Source organism: Engystomops pustulosus, chromosome 6 (assembly GCF_040894005.1).
Source record: "Engystomops pustulosus chromosome 6, aEngPut4.maternal, whole genome shotgun sequence".
Classification (NCBI taxonomy): domain Eukaryota; kingdom Metazoa; phylum Chordata; class Amphibia; order Anura; family Leptodactylidae; genus Engystomops; species Engystomops pustulosus.
Window position 1 is genome coordinate 54,620,366 of NC_092416.1, and position 25,576 is coordinate 54,645,941.

General features: G+C 41.6%; 1 protein-coding gene across 2 annotated transcripts; it reads left to right on the forward strand.

Annotated features, from left to right (window-relative positions):
• Positions 1-1,691: 1,691 nt before the first annotated feature.
• Positions 1,692-18,955, forward strand: LOC140065698 (membrane-spanning 4-domains subfamily A member 4A-like). Of its 2 annotated transcripts, none has more exons than XM_072113276.1 (7): positions 1,692-1,789; positions 9,035-9,179; positions 10,038-10,169; positions 10,897-10,953; positions 13,362-13,529; positions 17,058-17,177; positions 18,464-18,955. In XM_072113276.1, the coding sequence occupies exons 2-7, from the start codon at positions 9,039-9,041 to the stop codon at positions 18,542-18,544; spliced, it is 699 nt and encodes a 232-aa protein (XP_071969377.1). In that variant the 5' UTR covers positions 1,692-1,789; positions 9,035-9,038; the 3' UTR covers positions 18,545-18,955. The 2 variants fall into 2 exon arrangements, with proteins under 2 accessions (XP_071969377.1, XP_071969375.1); XM_072113274.1 differs by having other exon boundaries at positions 1,702-1,789; positions 9,032-9,179.
• Positions 18,956-25,576: the final 6,621 nt, after the last annotated feature.

A 25,576-nucleotide genomic window follows, 5' to 3' on the forward strand; every position in this document is an offset into this window, starting at 1 on the left:
TTATTGAAAATCCTTGATACTTGATAATCCTACGTCCAATTACAGCAAAATATTTTGAAGCTACAATTGTCACAGGGGCATAAAAAAATTTTTCTCTGGATTTACAATGATAAAATATGCAGTTTCAAATTACATACAAATTCAACTTTGGAGCAAACCTATGGAACCCATCATGTACGTAACCGAGGGACCGCCTGTACTGTTTGCCATTTAATCTACATCATGTCATTAGGCTTCCTGTAAGTCATGCTTGACGTTAAGGGGGCTGCCTCACAGGAGACAAAGGGGTTATTTATTACGGCCTTTCAAATGGAAAACTGGCAGTGTCTTTTTCCTTTTCTGCACCTCTTGCTCCTTAATTTATGAAGTTTTGGCACCATATTATTGGTGTTTTCCAACACACTCGACTTGATTCACAAAATTGTAACACCACTTGCGAACAGTTTTCTGGTGCTTCTATTTTTCTGACTTGTTTTGTGGCACAATTTGTGGCAGAAAAAAGGGCAGCTAACACTAAATCTAGGGAGTTCTTTTTATCCGTGAGGCAATTAATTAATCCCTTGTGCGACAAATTTACAACCCACTGAAAAATATAGTGCTACCCAGTGCCCAAATTAATAAATGCCCCTCAAAGTTTTTCTTATTACATCCTGGAAAAATGTATTTGCATATTTCATATTTCTCTGTGTCCTCCTCCCTCCAAGCAAGAAGATTATTCGTGGAATAGTATGAGGTCATTCGTGTACTGATGCTATGCTGACCTTCCTCCTCTAACTGTCCTTTAAGCTAGTGAACCTTTAAAAGAAAGTATTTATTGTATTCACCATTTTATGCCTGATTCAGAATTCATTTTACCACTATCCATGCCTTCAGTGCGAAATCTGAAGACTCCTCCTAAGAGAGACAGTTAGGTCAAAGAAGAAGATTAAAGAAGGTGCCCGTGGTCTATTGGTAAAGCTGGTAAAAATTAGAGAACAAGCTCTTGGTCTTGGTTCTTGTGAATTTATACTGTATAGAATTGATGATCTATTTATGGTTAGGTATATGAATGGAAATTCTAGTTATGGAGAATTTGGTACATTTTCTATAGGGCTCGGGACCCAGTTCTTTTTCAACACTAGCAATGCCCCACCCTGGGAACTAAAGCGGTGATGAAAATGTCTGAGGTGTGACAGTAGTCTTTCATCCTGGTGGTAAAGGGTGACGTTTGAACATTATGGGAGCATAAAGCTCAATCAAAAGAGCCAGATCTCAACTGCCCAGGAAAGCAAGACGGTGCTATCTGACAATTCAAGGTAAAGAACCAGAGGATGGAAGATGTGGATGAAGTTTAGAACAGGTGATAGGCCCCAAGCAGAAGGTTTTACTTTGCAGCAGACTCCCATAGCAAAGAAATTAAAGGTTACCACAAAGTTAGTCTATGCCAAATATGTAGTGTCCTTCCATTCAATGAAGTAGGTATCAGGTAGATTGAGCTATGGTTTAGGAAGGACCAATGTTAAAGATGCCAATTTTTCCTTTCCCATCATCTGGAAACCTCTTCTGTAAACATTGTAACTTTTCTGATGCTCGAACTGTGATGTTTCCACTTGGAAATTTGCTGAACAGAAAAATAAAACGAGCAAATCCAAGCAGATGTGAAAAAAAAAAAACAAGCAAATTTGTCTCGCCCCCTCAGTGAAGCCTCACAGATTCCTTTCACAGGAAACTAGTTATATGATCTCCCAAAGAGGAAATACAATATCACAGAGAGATCAGCGCTCTTCAAAGCTCCGAGGAATCACAGAAGGTATTGTATATACATCATAGTTCACAGCTTATTGCAGAATAAAATGCTATCACTTTAGAACATTTGTAAAGGTACTTTTAGGGTGAAAAAGTCTTACAGATACAGCAGAGTTTAGTTTGTGAACTGTACCAGAGCTCTAAACTGCTCATCATGAGGTTATATTTGATAAATGACTATGTGTAAACCTTTTGTAACCTAGGGACACAGTAGCTTTCAATCCATTTAGTCCTGTTTGATGATGAAAACTGTATAATAGTAAGTTATGAGCTCAAATCATCATATAGAACGTTTCCACATCTCCTGCATTAAAAATAAAGGATGCCCCTCTGTGCTACTATTAATAGTTGAAGAGATTCAGAGCGCTTCAACCTCAGCACAAGTTGGCAGTGTTAATGCTAATGAGAAAATCCTCAGATTAAGTAATATAAGTCCCATATATAATATAGTCTATAGGAGTTTACCTATAATAATAATACACGTAAAACGTTAGTGTAGTAGTGTGCTCCCTGGGTGTTCAACCCAGCATTACTCCAATAGGAGTAATGAATGTGTAGAGCAACAAATATTCAGGATGTCACCACCACTTCAATAAATTATTAACATTACAATTTTTAATAAAAGTTTATAATTTCATTTTAAAAAATTCAAATAATGACAATAAAATATTATCTGTGTGACATCATATTCTGCATTGCATTGCATTACAGAAGAAGGGCATATACAAATAAAATAAGATATTACAGAGTAATAAGATTTGAAACAATCTTCCCAAAAGCTTGAGGAAGGAGTGACACAAGAGGTCACATGGGCTGAGGTGACACGAGCTGAGCCCTCTCCATATCAGGGTTTTTTTGCTGCATAATGCAGCAAACACCCACCGGTAACACCCGAAGCTGGTGCTGCCACCGATCGCGCGTGCTGACCAAGTAAATGCTTCCAGCAAAGCTGCCAGAGGCATTTACCATATATACTCAAGTATAAGCCGACCCAAGTATAAGCCGAGGCCCCTAATTTTACCACCAAAAACTGGGAAAACCTATTGACTCGAGTATAAGCCGAGGGTGGGAAATGCATTGGTCACAGACCCCCCCCCCAGTATATAGCCAGCTTGCCCCCAGTAGTATACAGCCTGTCCCCAGTAGTATACAGCCTGCCCCCAGTAATATACAGCACTGCCCCCAGTAGTATACAGCTTGCCCCCAGTAGTATACAGCCTGACCACTGTAGTATACAGCCTGACCACTGTAGTATAAAGCTTGCCCCAGTAGTATACAGCTTGACCCCAGTAGTATACAGTCTTCCCCCAGTAGTATACAGCCTGCCCTCAGTAGTATACAGCCTGCCCCCAGTAGTATACAGCCTGCCCCCAGTAGTATAGAGGCACCCCAGCCGCCCCCAGTAGGATACAGCACTGCCCCCAGTAGTATACAGTCTGTCCCCAGTAATATACAGCCTGCCCCCAGTAGTATACAGCCTGCCCCCAGTAGTATAGAGTCACCCCAGCCGCCCCCAGTAGTATACAGCCTGCCCCCAGTAGTATACAGCGAGTCCAGCATTAAAAAAATAAATAATCTTATATACTCACCCTCCGGTGGCCCCGATGCGTAGCGCTGCTCCCCCAATGTCTGCGCGATGCTTCTTCAGGCATCCGCGCCCGTCTTCTTTCTTCTGCAGGGCGCCGCCATTGTTCTCTCCCGGCAGGCGCATAGTATGACGCGCCGCTGCTGACGTCATGCTAGGCGCTGCCCGGGAGAAAAACTTTGGCGGCGCCCTGCAGAAGACAGAAGACGGGCGCGGATGCCTGAAGACAAGCAGCGCTACGCATCGGTGCCACCGGAGGGTGAGTATATAAGTTTATTTATTTTTAAGTAATTTTTACTTTCGTATTGACTTGTGTATAAGCCGAGGGAACTCGGCTTATACACGAGTATATCCTAAATGGAAAAACCTTAAAAAAGAAAAGTTCAAATCACCCTTTCCCTAGAACTGATATAAAAATAAATAAACAAAAAAATCATAAACATATTTGGCATCACCACATCCCAATATAATGCCCGTACTATCAAAATATAAAACCGGTTATCCCTGGTGTTGAATCCCGTAACAGAAAATAGCAACCAAATGTCTGAATCGCCACTTTTTTGCCATTTTGCAACTCATAAAAAAATGTAATTAAAAGTGATCATAAGGTTGTAGAGTCTCCAAAATAGTAGCAATAAAAACATTGTCTCATCCCACAAAAATGAGACCCTACACACATCTGTATGCTGTAGTATGAAAAAGTTATTAGTGCCAGAAGATGGCAAATTTAAGATTTTTTTTAATATACTAAAGGTTTTCATTTTTTAAAATCTATTAAAAAATAAAGCATCGGTTTAGAGATGGACTGAGTGGAGGGAAGAGAAGTAGGTAGGTACAACACAGTGGAGAGCTTTGTGGATGAGGGTGCGACACTGCAGAGCTTTGTGGATGACAGATTAATTTTAATTGAATACGGAAGATGATGGGCAGCCTGTGCAGTGACTGACAGTAGAGTCAGAGTCATCCGTGTAGTGCCACGATTGATAGACCATTCTGGCTGTTGCATTATGAATAGATTGTAGAGGAGAGCGTTTAGGAAGTGGAAGACTGATTAGATTAGTTACAGTAGTCGAGACAACAGTGAATCAGTGCATCAATTGGGTTTTAGAGGTTCCTGTGGTTACGAAAGGACATATTCTAGAAATGTTTTTGAGTTTCAAGCAGCAGGAGTGTGCTAGTAATTGCATGTAAGACAAATAAGAGCTCAAACATCAACCTCCAGAAAGCGGGCCTGCTTCCTTTGAGTTACGGTGATACCCCATAGAAATGGAGATGTCAAGGTTAGATTGATTAATATGGGATGCTAAGAAAAGAAGTTCAGTCTTAGAAAGATTTAACTTCAGGTAGAGAGAGGCCATGATGTTAGAAACAGCAGAGATACAATCAGGGGTGATGTAATGTGAATCAGCATAAAGATAATAGGACTGAGAGACCTAGGACTGCGCCCTGAGGAACCCAACAGTAAGAGGAAACCATACAGATCCAAAGAACAAGACACTAAATGTGCGGTCAATAAGAGAGTACAGTATCCTTCAGTCCAATTGAGTGCAGAATCATGGAGGAGGAGTTGGTGGTCCACATTATCAAATGCTGTAGAGGGATCCAGAAGCATGAGGAGAGAATAGTCACCTATGGATTCTGCAGTGAGGAGCTCATTGGAGAATTTTGAAAGAGCAGTTTCAGTGGAGGACACTCGTAGTGCAGAAACCAGATTGTAGGCGGTCAAGAAAGGAGTTAACGGATACATAACAAGCTAGTCAAAAATAAACCAAGCGTTCCAAAAGGTTGGAGATGAAGGGGAGATTAGAGACCGGTCTGTAGTGCCCAACTAATCCAGGGAGAGTTTTTTTTAGTAATGCGGTTGCTTAGAGAGGTAGTAAGTGATTAAAGCTGAGAAGTAGGAGGGGAGATGGGAGTGTTAAATAGGTATGTTAAAGTCTCCCATGATTATGGTTGGAATCTCACAGGACAGAAAGCGAGGGAGCCAAGAGGCAAAGTGGTCATGGGACTGATAGGGTGAGCCAGGAGGATGGTATACTGCAGTCACACAAAGAGAGGGTATAGGAGGATTGACCTGTAAAGTGCATTGTCGAGAGAGGAGTATGCCTACCCCTCCTCCCTGCCTTTTCTTAGGTCTGGAGCAGTGAGAACAGTTTAAGCCACCAAAGGACAAAGCACTGGGGGAAGCAGAGTCATCCAGCTGGATCCATGTTTGGTCAGCATGTCAAAGGACTTGAGGTCATGAACAGATTCTAGTTTATTGCACACAGTGCAGGCATTCCAGAGGACATATTTAAAAGGGGTTGCGGGTGGAGGAGAAGAAGAAGGAGAAGAAAAGATACACTGAATCTTAATATGGTTAGCAAGGTTAAAATGAGCAGAAGGTGAGCCCGGGTTAGGAGAGATGCCCCTTGCAGCAAGCAAGATGAGAAATGAGAGACAAAATATGCTCCAGAGTTTTACAAGAGGTTATTTCTTGCTTCACAAAAGAACACTGTGATAGGTTAGTATGCTTACCGTATATTCCGGCGTAGAAGACGACCTGGTGTATAAGACGACCTCCCTACTTTCCTGTTTAAAATATAGAGTTTAAGATATATTCGCCGTATAAGACTACCCCTTTTCCAACGCATACAAAACACCGGTAAAAAAAAAAAACAGATTTGAATTTAACATGGTCCTTTTTTTAATTTAATTTCTTATGACATGCAGGTATATAGCAGGAAATCTGTCGCTCATAAACATAAGGCATACAACAACAACATTACCATCGTCCATTTTACTGTAAATGTTACCATACTGTACCTTAAATTTTTATTTTATTAAATATTCCATGCCATGTAAGAAGCGGGAAAAAAATTCCCAATGCAATGAAAATGGTGAAAAAACGCATTTGCGCCATTTTCTTGTGGGCTTGGATATTACGTCTTTCACTGAGCGCCCCCAAATGACATGTCTACTTTATTCTTTGGGTTGGTACGATTACGTGGATACCAAATTTATAAAGGTTTTATAATGTTTTCATACATTTACAAAAATGAAAACCTCCTGTACAAAAATTCTTTTTTTGATTTTGCCAACTTCTGGCGCTAATAACTTTTTTATACTTTGGTGTACGGAGCTGTGGGTGGTGTCATTTTTTGCGAAATTTGATAATATTTTCAATGATATAATTTTTAGGACTGTTCGACCTTTTGATCACTTTTTATAGATTTTTTTATATTTTTCAAAATGGCAAAAAAAGTGCCCTTTTCAACTTTGGGCACTATTTTCCGTTACAGGGTTAAACGCATTGAAAAACCGTTATCATATTTTGATAGATCGGGCATTTTCGGACGCGTCGATACCTGATGTGTTTATGATTTTTACTGTTTATTTATATTTATGTCAGTTCTAGGGTGATTTGAAATTTTAGGTTTTTTTATTATTATTTTTTTTTAACTTTTTTTTATTTTTATTTATACTATTTTTCAGACTTCTTAGGGTACTTTAACCCTAGGTTGTCTGATCGATCCTACCATATACTGCCATACTACAGTATGGCAGTATATGGGGATTTTCCTCATTCATTACAATGTGCTATCAGCACATTGTAATGAAGGGGTTAAAACGAAATAGCCTCGGGTCTTCGGAAGACCCGAGGCTACCATGGAGACGGATCGCCGCCCCCAATGACGTCACGGGGAATGGCGATCCCAGGTAAGATGGCGGCGCCCATGCGCCGCTATCTTTTTGAGGCTGCCGGCAGCTTTGCCAGCAGCCCACGCTGTGAAAACACCGCTAGCACCGATCGCGGGTGTTACCGGTAAACCTTTGCTGCAATATGCAGCAAAGACTTACCAGCTATGGAGAGGGCTCAGCCCGTGAGCCCTCTCCATGCACCGGGACCCGACCGCCGCCGTGAATACACGGTGGGCGGTCGGGATTACCGGCGTTTAAGACGACCCCAGAGAAGACAGAAGATTTTTCTGTCTTCAAAAGTCGTCTTATACAGCGGATATATACGGTACATAAAATATAGAGGGGCACATTTACTAAGAAAGTTGGAAACTTGACTAAAAGTGCTCTGCCCATGGATAATGCTGGGTGCGACCGATTAATTGAGAATGTGTGCCAGTGTGGTGTGTAAAAAAGTCCTCATGAGATAGAATGCATAGCAAAAAGAAAACACAAATTTATTATAAAAACACTTAAAATACACATTCCAAATTACGTGCAAATCAGGGAATGGTTATGATATAACCAACCAATATACCCCTCCACACTGCCCCCATCCCATTATGGTACAGGCACAAAATATACAGCTGCAAATACGTTTGACTGGTTCAAACAAGCAGCTTAATTACAAAATATTTTAATAAAGGCTTGTCACGGTATGTGAGGGGCGTACCGTCTGAGAGTCTCTTTTGGAATAGTCTGTGGACCCTCTGGACCACCGCAGGGGATGGTATGGGACCCGTGGTGGCAGCCAAGGTAATAAATGCAGGAAACAGTTACAACCTAAGATGACAGCAGGAACGCAGAGGAGCACTGGTAACGCTGGTACAGAGTGAAGACAACGCTGGGCTGGGACCTTGGAAGGCACGGCAGAAGCACAGGAAGGCAGGAGGTCACCACTGGGCTGGAACCCTGGACGCCACAGCAGGAGCGCAGTCGTACTGGAACGGACCATGGGATATGGACCACCAGACACGGACCACTGGACACTGACCACAGGCTACGGACCACCAGACACGGACCATAGGATACAGACCACCGGACACGGGCCACAGGATACGGACCACCGGACATGGACCACCGTACACGTACCACAAGGTATGGACAGAAACGGGACCACGAGATACACACAGGAACGGGACCTCGGGATACACACAGGAGGCTTTCACTTCAGTTGGGAAGACTTGAAGATCCGGCAGGGAGTGAAGGGAACCGCCGGGTTATATAAAAAACCCGGAAGTGACCAGCGCCAATGGAAAGGACACTGGCCCTTTAAGTTCTGAGGAGTCACGCGCCCTAGGAGCATGAGCGTGCGGCCTGGAAGGCAGGAGACGTGCGGCCTGCACGCCGAAGACCATGAGCCAGGAAAGGTAAGTCCAGGGATGGGGCAGAGACACCGCCACAGAGGGGAGCGCGGGGACACTTGGGACAAGGCTTAATAGCCTACCAATACAAATATAATAGCATGCAAGCACCGGTCAAAACATGTATAACCCAAATCAAGTCTGCATTCAGGGGGAGTTTGGGCAAATCCCCCACGTGTACCACCACATCTGTGGCTTGCTCAGGGGTCAGAAATCATGAATCTGTGGCTTCCCTGCACTGGCCCAACAGAGTTCACCAACTTTTTAGTGCACCTGTAACATACGGCGTGCGACAGACTTTGCATGTTAAATACAGCGCCCAATTGAGCACTGGAACACCCCCTAACTTATGTTGCATGAAGGCTAGCGCAGCTGCACCACAAAAGGTGTGCGCCACAATACCTGTGCAAGCCGTTTTCACCTAAAAGAATGTGCAAAGTCCAACAGAAAGCTGGCGCACTGCCCTTAGTAAATGTGCCCCAGAGTGCATGAGAGGTTTTCAAAGGTGAGTAAAGAAGTGAGGCATTTATGTAAGTAAGGAGAAGCTTAACTGAGTTTTCATTTGTCTAATTTTTCCTAGCAGAATCATGTCCACTGATGCCATTATGGAAAATATGCATCATGTTAATCAGCCCATGGAATTTCAGGAAGAAAATAGCAAAAAGGATCAAAATGTCATGCCCAAACCCCTCATTAAATTTTTTCAAGGAGAACCTGAGGTCCTTGGGGTAAGTACATTTATTTATTACTTACTATTCACCTCCTAAACGTAGACAGATTGTTCATATTAGGCCCCATTCATAATGTCCCCTCTCATTAAGCCGCCATTTATAGTACCCACTCTCCTTATGCCCTCTCTTTTTTCTCCCCCATTCCATCGTCCCCTTTTCATTGCAGTATAGGTTTTAAGAAAAACAAAAAAACAGTACTCACCTTTCCTTTGATCTCTCTGGTGGCAGCTGTCTTCTGCTCTGGTCCTGCAGTAAGGGGCCCAGCGCCCGTGATTGACATCATTGCACTACCTGCACTGGGGGTGGTGCGATGCTGTGTATAGTGTACTCCCTGCTCTGCCACAACAACAGCTGAGGGTCCCAATCTCTCTGCGGACTGCTTACTTCATCGTTCGGGTGTAAATCTAGGTGATCAGAAAGTAATAGTGCTGGATGTGGCCCTGAGCCTGTAAAATGCCCAGGTCTGTTTTACCCTTTGTGTTTGCAATGTTTTTTTTCTGAAATGCAATGCAAACATCTAGTGTGAACTAAGACCATATTCACAAGATTTTGCCTTTTAAAATGCATTTTATGTGCATCATCTCCCTCTCACATTGTACCCCCCTATTACCACATTTTGCACATGGTTACATTTTATTATATTTCTTTAAAATATGTGCATGGTGAGTGTTTTTAACAATAAAGTTATATCATATGTATGCCTCTGCATATGAAAACAGTGACTATTTGAAATTTGCACAGAAGACAAAAGATAATACGCTCCAGTGTTAAAAAATATGTTTGTTTTTTTTGGAGAGAGGGTGGTGAGAAATTGAGGAAATGACTAAGCTTTTGTTCTCTTTTTTTTTTTTACAGGTGACCCAGTTGTTTATAGGAATGAATCACATTTTCTTTGGAATCATCTTAACCATTTCATTTCACGATTCGCATTACTATTTTACAGACCTCTTTGTTCACAGTGGGGTTCTCTTTTGGGGTGGAATTGTGGTAAGAACATTTATAGCATATAATTATTAGAATCAGGTATTTCCATCATTCCAATCAAAAAATGTGGGGGCAAGATGTGGGGGACTCAATGGAAAGACGGCACAATTTGTTGGGCATTTGTAATTTCTAGAATAATTGAAATCTACAATGCAGGTTTGGGGAAGTCTCTATCCCTGTACATTTACATCGGACATTAACATCACCACCCTAAGGATTTACATGCAAAGTAATTGATGACTCTTCCATTGCACAAGCAAAACACAGCCAACGGACCAACCCCAAAATAGAGGTTGGGTAGTAGAAAGTCCCTTTGCAGGAACATTATATGGCTACCATGGGCTCCAAGATCAAAGCATACAGTACCATACTTAGGTCTCTCAAACAATCTACAGTATTAGTAATGCATTGATATGAAATTTTGAGAATAACAGTGGGCACCCTATAATAAGTCCTAGACCAGACGCAAACTAAATTTAGACGCTAGATCTAGAACAAATTCCATAAAGGCCCCCTCAACTAATGAGTGGTCCTACAATCACTGGTTTGGGGCATTGCGAGAAAGTGTTCCCTGTATAGTAGATGAGCATCAGTCAGCTAAGTAAGATGATCACTTAGACCGACAGAGCCCCTAATATATTCTAAACATTCTTTTTGAAAATTATCGTTCAGAACATAGAATATAATATCTTTCATAGAAATGTCAAAATTTTATGTTTTTTTTTTACAGTATGTACTATCAGGATCTCTATCAATTGCTGCTTCCTACAAACCATCTTTGGGAAAGGTAAGAAATCCCCACAATCCTACATCAGATTTTACAATAATTCTTGGTTCCCAACATTTATTTTTGCATAAATTATTACAGCTCCAGTCACATGTGCACTATAGTTATCTACGTACAGCCAAGTATTGGTAATAGTGTGTTGGTGAAAGGTTGAAATAGTATATATACCATTTTGCAGGTCGATGGTTGTGTTGGCAATCATGTACCGTACTGTTGTAAACTGCAGCTTTAAAGGGGTTGTCCGGAGGTTGCAGAAAATGTCTGCTTCCTTTCAAACACAGCTCCACACAGGACCATGGTTTGTGCTAGTATTGCAGCTGTTGTATAGAAATGAATAAAGCTTAACCGCAATACCACTCTCTACCTATGGTCTGGAGAGGAGCTGTTTGAAGAAGAAATCTGCTGTTATACCTCCAAACAATCCCTTTAAACATAGTCTGCAGCACTGGGATGAGACTGCGCACATGAAAGTATGCAGCATCATGTCGTATTAGGGTGTCTCTATGCAAAATCGGGAAATAGCGCAATGGTAGCAAGGGGAAGAGTAGTGCCCTACCCCATAGCACTGAGCTGTGATGCAGGATTGAGGCACCTGGCAGTCAATATTCCTTCCATAGCAACCCGGATATACGGTATATATACCATTATCACTTCTAACAAATCCAAGTTTTTGCATCAAGAATCTACACTGACATCATACACCTACTTTAATTTTTATCTAGGAAAAAATTATTTTAAATACTCACTGGGGGACGTGTATCTTAGTTAATTTTTTGTGCAGTATAATTGAGACATTTGGCAGGTGTTTTTTTATGTCTTCTGTATGTTCATATCTTTTCTCTTATGATACATGTTCAGTTTTTCCTGTCCTGGAAGGTGCAACTTTTAGTGTTTTTATGAGACATTGGGGCACATTTACTTACCCGTTCCTTGCAGTTCACAGAAAGTGCATTGTCCGAGGACAATGCCGCGATTCACTAAGATCGTGCGCCCGATATCCCGCATGTGTTGCTTCCTTGCTCAGGTCCGCCGGAGTTCACCTTATTCTTCCTGGTGCATGTAAGTGCATTGTGTTGCGACACAATTTGAAACTAAAATACTGCGCTCAGCCCGAATCAATCGGATTGTCTGACGAAACGTCCCCCTCCCACATTTCTGTCGCATGGAAGCCAGCGCAGTTGCACCACAATCCGATCACAGCGCAGACCCCTGTTAAATACTTGTCAAAGCTGTGCAAATCCCAAAAACGGCGACCAACAGTCCGTTGTGAGTAGCACAACTCTTAAATAAGTAAATTTAAGTAAAGAAGCCCCATTTTTTTTGCAAATGTCTCAAATCCATATGGACACAAGCCATGTGAGGGGGTTATATGCAGGAGTAGAAAACTACTCTACATTTTGGACACATGCATTGGAGGCCATTGCCGCATTTTTTTAGCGCTCTAGGCACAGCCCAGGGAGATGACAACATATGAGGGTGTGGTCACACATGGCTTTGCAATGCGTTTTACATGTAACCGCGTGTGACTGGTTTAAGAGCATTTTTCTACATTGCTGGAAGTATAAGCAGCTCAGAAAAATGCTTTCATACCAGCCAAGTGCATGGTAATATGTAAAAGTTAGACATTTCTACATTGCATTTAAAAAAACATCCCCACCACCACCTGTGACTGTACCCTGAAAATGACTGAACATGGAAATTAAAAATTACATAAATTGAAATGGCAACAAATCAAACTAGTTAAAGCAATCAGATTTTAGAAGTAACCAATAGATTTCACTAAACTGTGACTGCAAAATTTTTTAAAAAGAAACGTGTAGCCGAACTTTGAATACTTAGCAGGTTTATGTGAAAATTGTAAACATTTAAAGCATATACACTAATTACAATTTACATGTTAATACATGCCATAGGCTCCCATACGCTATATAATGCTCTAGTGTGCCATTAGCTATGCAGCTGTACTTCAAAGGTTAACACAACCCTGGACCTGGTGCAGATTGCCGACTAAAAAGTCATGTTGAGTTCTGCCCCTGTTCACACAACCTCAGGTTCTCTAATTGTTAATAAAATCCACAAAGTGAGCTCAAAGAAATCCCACCAAGACAGAAGTATGGTATAATATCTCAATCTCTGTGGAGCACTGATGCTATGCAAGTCTAGGCAAATGTGAGATGCTTTATTTGCGTCACAAAGTATTATACAGAAACCTTCAGTGGGGCAGGACCTGGGCTTGAGACGTCAATAAAAACAATCCACTTCATCCTGTCTTTCCGTCCTGTCTACATCGGCATGTGCCATACTGGACTCATATTTTCTGTTTGTTAAAATATTAGGTAGGCTTTAAATAATGAACGGTATATTTCATATGAATTTATAAACTTAAATTTATTTATGTTTTATTGCAGGTGAACGCAAGCTTAGCGCTAAACATTATCAGCACTATTGCAGTGGTGGCTTCGGTTTTCATATTTGTTGCGATTTTTATGTCTTTGGCCTATGGTCATCACTATTATAGCTCACACTGTGCATATTATGAGCCAAGCTTAGAGTGTGAAGGGGAGTTCCGGTCAAAGGTAATTTCCAGATTCTAAAATTAAATAAGGAAATGTTCATTTGTCTTTCATGTATGCTTTTGCAATTTTTGGGCAAATTAAAGGAATTGCAATGTATTAATGCCTATACACAAACATATGCATTATCCATATAGCAGAGACTGCCAAATGTGTAGGTCAGGAGCTGCATCCAAACTTCTGTGAGAGACGGACGGTGTTAACAAAGCTGCTATGCAGGTTTAGGGAACGGCCTGGTGGGGCAGGAAGAACAGACATGGTCCTTGAACCTTAAAGGGGTATTCTCATCTGGGCACTTACATTCAGTTTCATTAATCTGCCATATATAAACATTTCTTCAATTGGATATTATTAAAAAAAATGTTCCTGTGTGAAGATAATTTCTCATAAATGTAACCATGTTGTCCCTTAGAAACGAGATGGCTTCCTCGGATACGGCCACGTCTGATAGATTGAGTGCACAAAGAAACAAAAGGTTATTGTATATGAAATGTCCGGGGAGTTACTGCAGGTCGCACAGCCGTCCTGTGGTAATGATCGCTTAATCCTGGTGGTTTGGCAGGACTCTATAGCGCAAGTCTGGCCACCGCTGCCAGAGTGTGACGTGGTCGTATCCGAGGAAGCCATCTGGTTTCTAAGGGACAGAATGACTACATTTATGAGAAATTATCTTCATACAGGAACATTTTTTTAATAACATCCAATTGAAGAAATGTTTACATATGGCAAATGAATTTAATTAAATGTAAATGCCCAGATGGGAATACCCCTTTAAGGCTAAAACCCCTTAGGAGCTCTCTCTGGCCAATAGCCCAGCCTACCTTAAGCAGTAGGTGACAACTGGTCAACATTCTCTTTCAGGCCCAAAGTGCAAAAACAGAGACAAAGAGACATGACACAGAATCAACAGAATACATGTCAGAACCAATAGGACAAATGCAGTAGAGAATCAATGGGCCACAGATAATCTGAAAACAAAAAATGGTTTGATGAATCCAAAATACAGAAGTCAAGAAGTACGCCAGCTAGCTCAAAGTAATAAGGAAATAGCCAGCAAAGCTTTTATGAGACGTCAGAGTCCCAGTCCAGAAGATGATAGGATCAGTTTTCTGACACCCAGACAAGTGTAGGAATGTGAGTGGACGAAGAATCTTTGCATCACAGCAGATTAACTCTTTTTAACCCACAGTGAAGTCAACAGGAGACAGACAAGTGTGGTGGAAATCAATTAAGACAGCCAGGAAAGGAGTAAACCAGTGTTCAGACTTATAAGGACAGGATGAAACAAAATGACACTCATCACTGCCACCTTAGTCATACTTTATTACAGCAGGATGGTGCTGAAACTGGCACAAATGATACAAAAGCAGCGTTATTTTGTGTTTAAATAGTTTTTGCATATGAAAAGCCACGCTGTTGTAATGATCACTGAATCAGGTGGTCAGGCAGGACTCAATAGCCCACATCTGGAAGCCACTGCCACTACATGCTGCTGGCAGGGAACCAGGTAATGTTCAAGAAATTCTTAAAAATCAGTGGAATTATTCAGATGCACGACAGAGGCATTTTTAAAATCAACATGTCAGAGGCTATTGGTATCTGTTAATGTGTAAAAATGACGTTCCAGTTGACAAGTTCTCTTTAATACTTTGGAAGATGTATATTATATTCACACCCGAACTGTAAATTTTACTGTCACAATTCAAAATTACTGAGGATATTTAAAGTGATACCATAACTGTGTTTCTAGGTTCCACAGTCCAGGCGGTTGTAACTAGGGTTTTTTTTTCATGGTAGTGCTTATATTTCAACTCTACTCTGAGAAAGCTAAATAGATATTAGATAGATATTAGATTATTAATGAGAAACATTCCCCACCACCAACTCAAGCTTTTTGCATCCCTTAAAAATATCTGCTGCACATTTTTTCACGATTAGAATTTTTCTGTAGCCTCCACCATTCATTTCCCATGGACTCTTGTATGCAGCCCGACTGTCACTGGTGGGAGAGCACTTCTTACAAGCCAGTGATAATAGATAAAAGTTTCCACAATTGGAATAGGACCTGCTCTATTTTTTGCAGATCGGACTGTAAGCTTATACACAAGTTTTTCAGCCATAGGCTCGAGCCCATAGAAGTAAATAGACACATGTTTTGGTAAATGTCCCTCTTTGCCATTTGTATGCATTGAGCTTTAGTGAAGTACTTACACTGTGTATACATGCAGTATAAAAACACCATATACACATACTGAATCTATATGCAGCATATACACACATACATACAGTATATATAGTGTATACATACATAATGCATATACATACAGCATATACACACAGTATATACAACAGATACACACATACGCAATATACATATAAATATTTATATGCATGTGTCTACATACAGCATATAACCAAACATACAGTATATACAGCATATACACACAGTATACACATACACACATACTGCATATACATACTCAAATACATATGGTATATACAACATATACACAAACATACATAAATAGCAAATACACACACATACAGTATATACTATACAGCACATACATACAGCACATACAGAAAATACACACATACAGCATACATACATCAATCTTACATATATAGAGACTTACTTACATTTCTTGTAGACCGGCTGCTGTGCAGTGTGAGGCTGGTTCTTCGGGAAGCCGCAGAAATAGTAGGTTGGCTGCGCGATCCCAGTGAGCCAGCCGGTTGACCGGGCGTGGATGGAGTGGGCCGGACGGGGAGCTGCGAAAAAGTGGACCGGCCAGGCGGCCGTGTATAGACAGTGCCGCGGATGCACTAGGCCGGCCTGGCGGCCGTGGAAGCTTTGAGCTGACCAGGGGGCTGCCGATGGACTAGGCCCTGCGGCTGCAGAAGAAGTGGTCTGGCTGGGAAGCCATGGAGAGACTGGGGCATGGATGGACAAGGCCAGCCAGGCAGCCGCGGAAGAAGTAGGGGCGCGCTACCGCAGGGGGTCTAGGCTGGCGGGCTGCTGGAGCTGTCGAGGCGGTCCCACAAAAAAGGAGTGGGCTGGCTGAGTGCCAACAAATGAAGAGGCCAAGTCCGGTGGCCTGCAGATGAGGTGGGCGGACAGGGACAGAAGGACGGCACAGGGGTCCGTATTACTCTACAAGGGTGGTCCCATCTTTGCTTTTCAACGTGGGCCCCTGTGCTGCCCGGGCCCCGTAGCAACCGCTACAGCGGCTACGGCTATTGTTACGCCACTGAGTACTTAGTATACTAATAAGACCCTATATTTTGAGGTGGGTTGTCCCTAGTTGTCTGCTTAATGCCCCGATAGCCCAGCTTACAATATTAGCATATTGGGTGCTAAAACTAATGGCACAGTGGTGGTGGCATCTATTAAAGGAGACAAAGAGTTGGAGTAGCTGGAGATGGCGACAGAGCCTTTTTAAACAGATAAATATGAAAGTGATAGTTACTTAATAGATAGATATGGATGGATGAGTGGCATTTGACACATTTTGTGTTTTGATATTATAGGTTCTCCATGATGGTATTACATCCACACTTTTACTGTTTACTGTTCTGGAGCTCTGCATTGCCTTGTCTACATCTATCTTTGGATGTAAAACTGTGTGCAGGACATCATACAGCGATGTGGTAAGATAAATTGTAAAATAATCTGTAAGGGTCTATAACAGTGGTGGCGAACCTATGGCACGGGTGCCAGAGGTGGCACTCAGAGCCCTCTATATGGGCACCCATGCCATCACCACAGGGTAGAGTTTACCAGACAGGACTCAAGGCCTCTTGCAGTCCCAGGCAGCCCAGGACCCCAGAAGGAAGCTACAATGATTATCCAAACTTCTTCTCCTTCTTTCTACTGTATTGGTGTCCTCAGGTGCCTATACAATTTAAACCTGTGAAAGAGCAGTTACTGCTTAAACTGCTTTGCAAAAAATATGTGGGTTTTGGTTGTAGTTTGGGAACTCAGTGTCTAAAAAGTTTGCCATCACCGGTCTATACCCTCATAGATGCCCATCAGGGCAGTATTTGCTAGGGCGGCCTGTGGGTGAATGGGTTGTTTTTTTTGGTCCTGCCTGCTGCCCCCCCCCCCACCCCCCCCCTACCGGAGGGGAAGAGCAAGGACCTGGGACTCCGGGAAGAGAAGGTAACTGTTTTTTTTTATTGGCGACTAATTGACAACATTGACAACATTGGCAGCACTCACTGTATCTCTTCTGCTAAATAAAATATATAAAGGATGGGAAGTCAGACATACAAAACTGTTAAAGGGGTTGTCCACTTTTAGCAAATAATTGATATTGTCAGTAAAAAAGTTAGAGAATTTTACAGTATACTTTCTGTATCAGTTCATCGTTGTTATCTAGATCTCTGCTTGCTGTCAATTATCAAGAAGCTTAATTGTTTACTTCCTGTGGATAAAATCCAATCCATCGTCATGTGATGTCACATAGGTGCACGGCCCTTTATATCCCTATCATGTGATGTCACACAGGTACACAGGTCTTTATATCGCTGGTCATGTGATGTCACATAGGTGCACGGCCCGTTATATCCCTGTCATGTGATGTCACACAGGTGCATGGCTCGCAATATATACCTGGACATGTGATGTCACACAGGTGTGCGGTTCCTTAAATCCCTGGTCATGTGATGTCACACAGGCACACGGCTCTTTATATCCCTGGTCATCTGATGTCACACAGGTGCATGGCTCATTATATCCCTGGTCATGTGATGGTAGAAAGATGCACGGCTCTTAAATTCCTTGTTCATGTCATGTCACATAGGTGCATGGCCCATTAGTGTCACAGAGAGTAATCAGAGCTATTACATCTGAAGTAACCAATTAAGCTTCCTCTCAAACAACCCCTTTAAGTAAACACAATGTTTAAGTGCAAATGTTTTATTTTTTCTTTTAGACTGTGGTCATCTATCAGACAACTTCCATGAATAACTCGACACCCACGTCATCTCCAGAAGGACAAATCATAATGCATTGAAGCATTTATAGCTGTATCTCATATACAGTATGTCAAGTAATATAAGGCATATACATTGCTCCAGTATATACTGGACATATAAGATGCAGGTTTATATTCCCCTACAATTTTTCACTATATTATTAACCCAAATAATCATAATTGAGGCATATAAATAATATTAAGCAAGTACTTAAATATGGACTCAAACTAGAACAAATAAAGTTATCCTCCTACTCTAATGACTACCATATTTTTCAGGCTATAAAAAAAATTATATATACAAACAATCCTTTGTAGCTAGAAGTTGGAGGGATGAAGCGGCACTGTGATTACAGATTCTATCCGAGGGTAGGGTGCAGGCTTGTATAGGTCCGACTCAAGGATCCCAAACATCCAGTAAGCAAAGAATAGGAAAGCAGCACTCCGTGACAATCAGGTGTTTATTTCACCAATGGAGAGTTATAACGTTTCAGCTATCTCAATGATTGAAAATGGCTACATTGAGATAGCTGAAACGTTATAACTCTCCATTGGTGAAATAAACACCTGATTGTCACGGAGTGCTGCTTTCCTATTCTTTGCTTACAAACAATCCTTTGATTTTCTCAGAAATCAAAGGTGCGCCTTATATATAAACCATACTTACAGACAACTGCTGCCTTGAACTGTGCACAGGTCTGCCACCTGCTGGTCATTCATCCTTATAATCAGGTGCGCCTTATATATGAACCTAAACGTTTTAGCAGGCATGTATTGATGGTGCGCCTTATACTCCGAAAAATATTATGAAGTATTTGCATCACACATAACAATTGTATGCATTGCCCACAAAGTAGTTCATCCAGGCAAACACATAATTCTATTGTGGTGCAACCAATTAAAGGTTGTCACAAGTATTTAAGTTGTCCCCTATCCATTGGATCGGGGATAACTAGCTGATGTGTGAGAGTCCGACAGCTGGGACTCCCACCAATCACATTCCCTGGAGAGCTGGGGATCCTGTTTCCGTGATTTTCAGTGGCGGTCGCAGCAGTTGGAAGCTCACCGATCAGCTAGTTATCCCCTTATCTGTGGACATTTTTTAAAAACATGAAAAGGTGTACAATGGGTATAAGGCAAACTAGAAAAATTTAATAAAAATTTTTAAAAAAAGAAAATTTGCTCCCTACCATTGGAATATGGTTCAATCCATGTACTGAGACAGACAGTATCCTTTCCGCATTCACATCCCTGGAAAGACAAGGCATGCATTGCCACGACTCTTGAAACCGTTTTTCTCTCTTCTTTGTTAAGTTAAGCTCTTCCTCCACAATCAAGTGTCTCTAAGGTGAAGTCAGTTACAGAGAATTTAAGTGTTTTTATATATTTTATACATTGTATTGCTATATTTCTAAGCATTCTTAGAATTTAAATAAAAATAAATGAACAATGTAAAGTGTCTTTTCATTAGTCGCAGCCTCATGGAATGAATGGTGCAGATCCCCAAGATCCCGTTATCCAGGGAGTAATGTGTGTGGAGGGAGAGTCTGTCAGTAACTGCGGGTTAACTATTGATGAACCAGAGCAGAGCTACATGAGAATGATGGGTAAGGTGCAAATCACTACAGGTAGCAAGCAAGCAGAAACCAGTGTCTAATGATATAATAAGTATAATGATGGTGGCACAGATGTTACACACACCATCCACTGAATGCAGCAAGAAATTTACCAGGGTAAGGCAAACCTTTGTTAGATATAGGAGCTAAAAATTTCAGGTAATTTTATTTCTTCTTGGATATCCTACAAAATCACACCAGGGAGCTTATATAGCAACAAAGAAAAGGGATAATAAGATCAAACTATGTATCCCAGAACTCTGTAGCCATAGTCTAAAGCCACTGAGGAGCTCGAGGAAAAGGGGTCAAAATAAGTTACCTATAGAAGGTCTTTTAGCAACTTCAAGGATACATATAACATTGTTTAGAGGTTATAGACAACTTAGGTTTTCTTAGTCAGTCTCTGGGCAATTTTCACTTGTGAATTCTGGATGATGGAGGTTGCCCTGGAACAAAAGTTGTGCACCAGGAATGTCTTCAGAGTTTGCTTTTAGAAAGGGAAACATGTTTTGTGGCACAAAAAAGAAAACGTAGCTATCGCACACATTTTACTGGATGGGAAAATGTGCATCCTACAGAAATTTGATGCAAAAACTCCCTGTCTGCCCGCACAGTAACAGTTCTTACAGCATCGTCGCCAACAAACAGGGAGTCCTTGTATCAGATTTCTTTATGATGCAAGGGCTCCCATTCTACTTGTAATGGCCTTCTGGTCAGACATTACAAACTAAACCTGCTTCCTTTAACTCCCTATATAATAGGCAGAGCTTGATCATCTCTGTAAATCTCTGGACAATTGGCTATTTTCAGGGAACTATCCCTTAGCCTTGTAGCCATCTACTAATATTCCCTTCTGCCTGTGAGGAAGAGTTAATGTTACTTGCTGATGTTAAATGCAACCACTATGTTTATCCTTCTCTGTAGCAAGGGCAGCCATTAGTTGGAAGCTCAGCATGCCTTCTGAGCACCTGCTAAAGTTTATTTAGGGGAGTTCCTTGCAAGATTCGGGTTTCAATCAAGTTTAGTTTGTTCCAGATCCCTGAGAGGGATTCCCCTCCATCAGGCCTGCTGATATGCCTCTCCTTATCCTCCAGCCCCAGGCTATAGGACCAGGGCTGTGAGCTACTCTCCAGACTGCTACCCAACCACCAGCTACCTTGTGGACCAAACAGGAAGAACCTTCTACCTCAACTTGTTACTGTTTATATTTTAGCGTCCAAGGATAAAGAGACTGTGAGTTTTATGTTCATAACATGTTCATCCCTGGCTGCCACTAACAACACAGGCCGCCCTTTCACCATCTTCCTGGGAATCCCCAGGTGGAACCTTCCATCTCAGTGCAGTCTCTTCCTCTTCTCGCATCACCTCCCTAGCCCTGTCCGGCATAGAAGAGGCCGTTTTACTTGCATATTCAATGTGTGCAATGGATGGCATTGGACAAACATGCGAACCATTACCACAGCAGCACTTGTCTGTCTGCAGCCGCTCTAATGCTCTAATCAGATCTTTTGCCCTATGCACACCTTAAGAATGCATGCACCCAAAATGTTATATGTTGAGCCAGTGGCCTTTTGGCATTCGTCGAGCTGGTACATGTCAATATATATATATAAATATGTACATATTTTTCCTGTGTAGGACATATAGGGTAGACTAGTTATGATGTTGGACACGCGTTTCCACCGAGTATTCTTACCCTATTAGGCCATTTGTAAATCATTCCAATAGAAATACACTCATTTGCTATATCATTAGCTCCAAAGTCATCTTCAAAAAAGGTGGTTTTCTGTTCCTATTCCCAGAAAGTATTACCGGTATGTGCAAACTGTACATACAGAAGATATTACAGCTGGGTGACATCATTCACCAAATGTAGACACTCACAAGTGAATACCTTGCATGACATCTTGTGGCTGAAAGTATGAACATACAGACATATTTAGGTCCACACCTCTTTCCAGAATTTTTTTTATATTTTCCCAAAACACAGAAGAAAGGGCAAATGAAGAGAGAAAGGCGGTGAGAGTGTATAAGTGCTCCTTCATCCCAGATTTTCAAGTCAGTCCTGCTGTCCCAGGGCCATTCATCAATGTGCCTCCCATGCTGCTGTGTGCAGACGGCATGTGATGGAGTCATGACACCTAGAAGCAGGGAAGTGCATTGGGGCATTATAAATTTTGCAGTATCTTAAAGGAAACCTACCACTGCTAATGGTAGGTATTAGCTGTAAACACTGGGCACCAGCTCAGGGTGAGCTGGTGCCGGAGATTACCTTTGCTAGTGTTTTAAACCGCTATATCGCGGTTTAAACACATTTTGATGAACAGACCCGAGGTAGCTTCGGCGCTGCGCGCACTTCCTATGGTGCCCGGTGTTTACAGCTAAGACCTACCATTACCAGTGGTAGGTTTCCTTTAAATAGGCATTATACATGGCAGAGGCACCATAATAAGTGATAGACCACTAAGGGGGACATTATATGATAAGATATATTTTTTTCCAGCTGTCAAGTGCATGGCATGAAATATTAAACATCACTAGGGCAGAAAACAAGCCCTCATACAGCTCTGTACATGGGAAAATAAAAAAAAGTTTGGGATTTTTAAAGATGGGGAGTAAAAGTTGGAAACACAAAAACAAAAAAAGGGTCAGGTCGTTAATGTGCATTCTGTATAGATTTTTTTTCCCTTTAGTACACCATGTCAACAAAAATACATTTTTTTTTTAATTTGCAAATTAAATGACATAACAATTTTGGTGAAATGTGCCATCAATCTGCATTGCTGTGCATACATGTTTTCTATAAAACCAATAAAAATTGGTCAGTAAAAAAAATAAAGAATAAGAAAACTGTTGTATACCATGTATCTTTCCCACTGCTGGCCACCAGAGGGAGCATCATCCATGTATTTTTTAGGCATAGCGCATACATTATCAGTGATGACATATGCAGTAGACGCTCCATGGTAGTTCACAACTAAAGTGCAGCCCTAACCAGTCCATGATGTAGATAAGAATAAGGAGAAAACTAAATCTCTATAGTTTCTACACACTATGGCCGACATTTATTAAAGTGTTTGCGCCAGTTTTCTTTCTGACTTTGCTCTGAAAAGAACATGCAAACTGCTTGCACATGTATTTATAAAGTGTCTGCACCAGTTTTACGTCATGGCTGCATTATGTCCGACAAGACAGAAGAAATGTGCACCTAAAGGGACGAGTTAGTGCTAAGTCGGAACCGTGTGCCAAATTTATTACTGACATGCGCCACAATTCTGCAGCATGAACAAAGTGCACCAAAAAAATGATGCATTCTGCCAGAGCAGTGCAGGGGGCGCCAGATTCATGAAGAACGAGTGACACATTTCATGAATCTGCACACTCCACAGACTATTTTTGATAAATGTGGGCCTATATGTTGCTCTTTTCACACTCCATCATAAGTATCTGCTAGACAAGGATACAATCTCCTCCTGGTATAAAAAAAAAAACATTTTAGAACAAAAAAAATCATTGTTTTTTTTTTTGTCATTTTCATCTTTTAACAGCAATAAAATTTTTTACTCTGACTGAAGCACTGCAGCCTTTCCTAATGTTTTTTTTTATTTCGCTCACTTTTATGCTCATCAAACATATTATTTGGAAGAGAAGCAACTATTTTTGTAATAAATAAGGATAAGTTCACATCTGTATTTGGCAGCTTCCTTCTTGCCTTTCCGTTGTTTATAGCAGATAAAATAGTGCAGCAGTCCACATCATTTTTTTCTGTATAAATAACAGAAGTAGGATAGATACAATTCCAAATGGAACTTTATGGGGATGAAAGGTAAATGGAAGACCTGTGTTTCATTAGCATCATCATATAAGATACACAGGAGAACCTCTGTTCATTTTAAACTATGGGCATCAACTTCCTTCCTCCCTGGTTTTTGTCCACCAATTATCCTTAGCTAAAGCAAGCAGCCAGCCTTATGCCCTCTCTTTACTACCATCAGCAACAACTGAGCAGCAGGACCACTACCTTCAGTGCCAGAGCCTGCAAAATGACCTCTAGCAGGTCACTAATATCCATGACTCTTCAGGCTGTCGATAACAGACTCCTTGAGGGTTGTAGGAGTGCCCAGCATGCCACACATGTGTTTTTCAAGGATGAGAGAGGGTCACACTGAGCAGATATGACAAAGTCTGGTGCTGCCTGCACCATCCTGAACCATGACTGGTTTGGCAGTGTGACAGTAACGATGTTGGGAGGCACTTCTTTGATGGCCTCCACGTGCTAGCCAGAGGTAACCAGGATGACACCGGAATTAGGTAAATTTGGGAAGCGGGATGAGATTCCAAGACCTATTGTGAGACCATATGCAGGTGCAGTGGGCCCTGGGGTCCTTCTGACCTCATGTGGCTATAGTGTCAGCAGTTCTTGTATGATGATGTTGTTGATGCTATGGACTGGCCTGTCCATTCCACAGACCTGAACACAATCAAGCACATCTAGGACATGTCTTGTTTCATGCACCAACACAATGTTGCACCACAGACTGTCCAGGAGTTGCATGAGGCTTTTATCCATGTCTGGGAGAACTTCCGATGACCCATTAGGAGCATGTGTGGTATGGAGGTCCTAAACGCATGTGGATGCCACACACTACTGAGCCTCAATTACTTGTCTTCAAGCATTTCCACTATAATTGGATTTTGAGTATTATTACAAATCCACACCTCCATGGGATATTCATTTCGATTGCCATTGATGATTTTTATGTTTCATTGTTCTCAACACATTCCCCTATGTCATGTAATGAGTAAAGAATTGCTACTGGAAAATTTCATTGAGATCTAGGATGTTTTATTTAAATGTTCTCTATATTTTGTTTTGGAGCAATGTATTTTTAAATCTTGTGTGTTTCATAAATAGAGGTGTCTGGCAGATGGCACTTTGATACTTTAGGCCCACCTTCTCTTAATATCTTAAAGGGATTTTTCCCAAGAAGCAAGTTAGGCCCCATCCACAGGTCACTAGAACGGTGCACCCCTCGTAGCACCTCAGAGATGGCTGGAGCAGCCAGTTGCACATGGCCAGGCTGCCCCGTTCATCTTTATGGAGCTGAAGGAGATTGCTGAGTAGGGCTGCTCTGGCCATCTTGGTGGTGCCACGAGGGCAGTCACAGAGGTACATCGGTCCCCTGTTCTTGTGATACATGGGGGTCCTTTCACTGAGACCCCCCAACTATCAGTAGGTTAGGCCCTATAATGTAAATAGGGCCTAACTTTGTGGGAAAACCTCTTTAAGTGGGCACGACCCCTTCAACCCATTGATTGCGAGGGTGCCAGAAGTGTGACCCCACTGATCCGATATTGATGGCCTATGAAGAGTAGAGTAACATCATAAAGTTCCATGAATTTGAAGTTATTGTCATCAGACCACACTCATAAAAAAAGTCTCAACTGTTTAAAG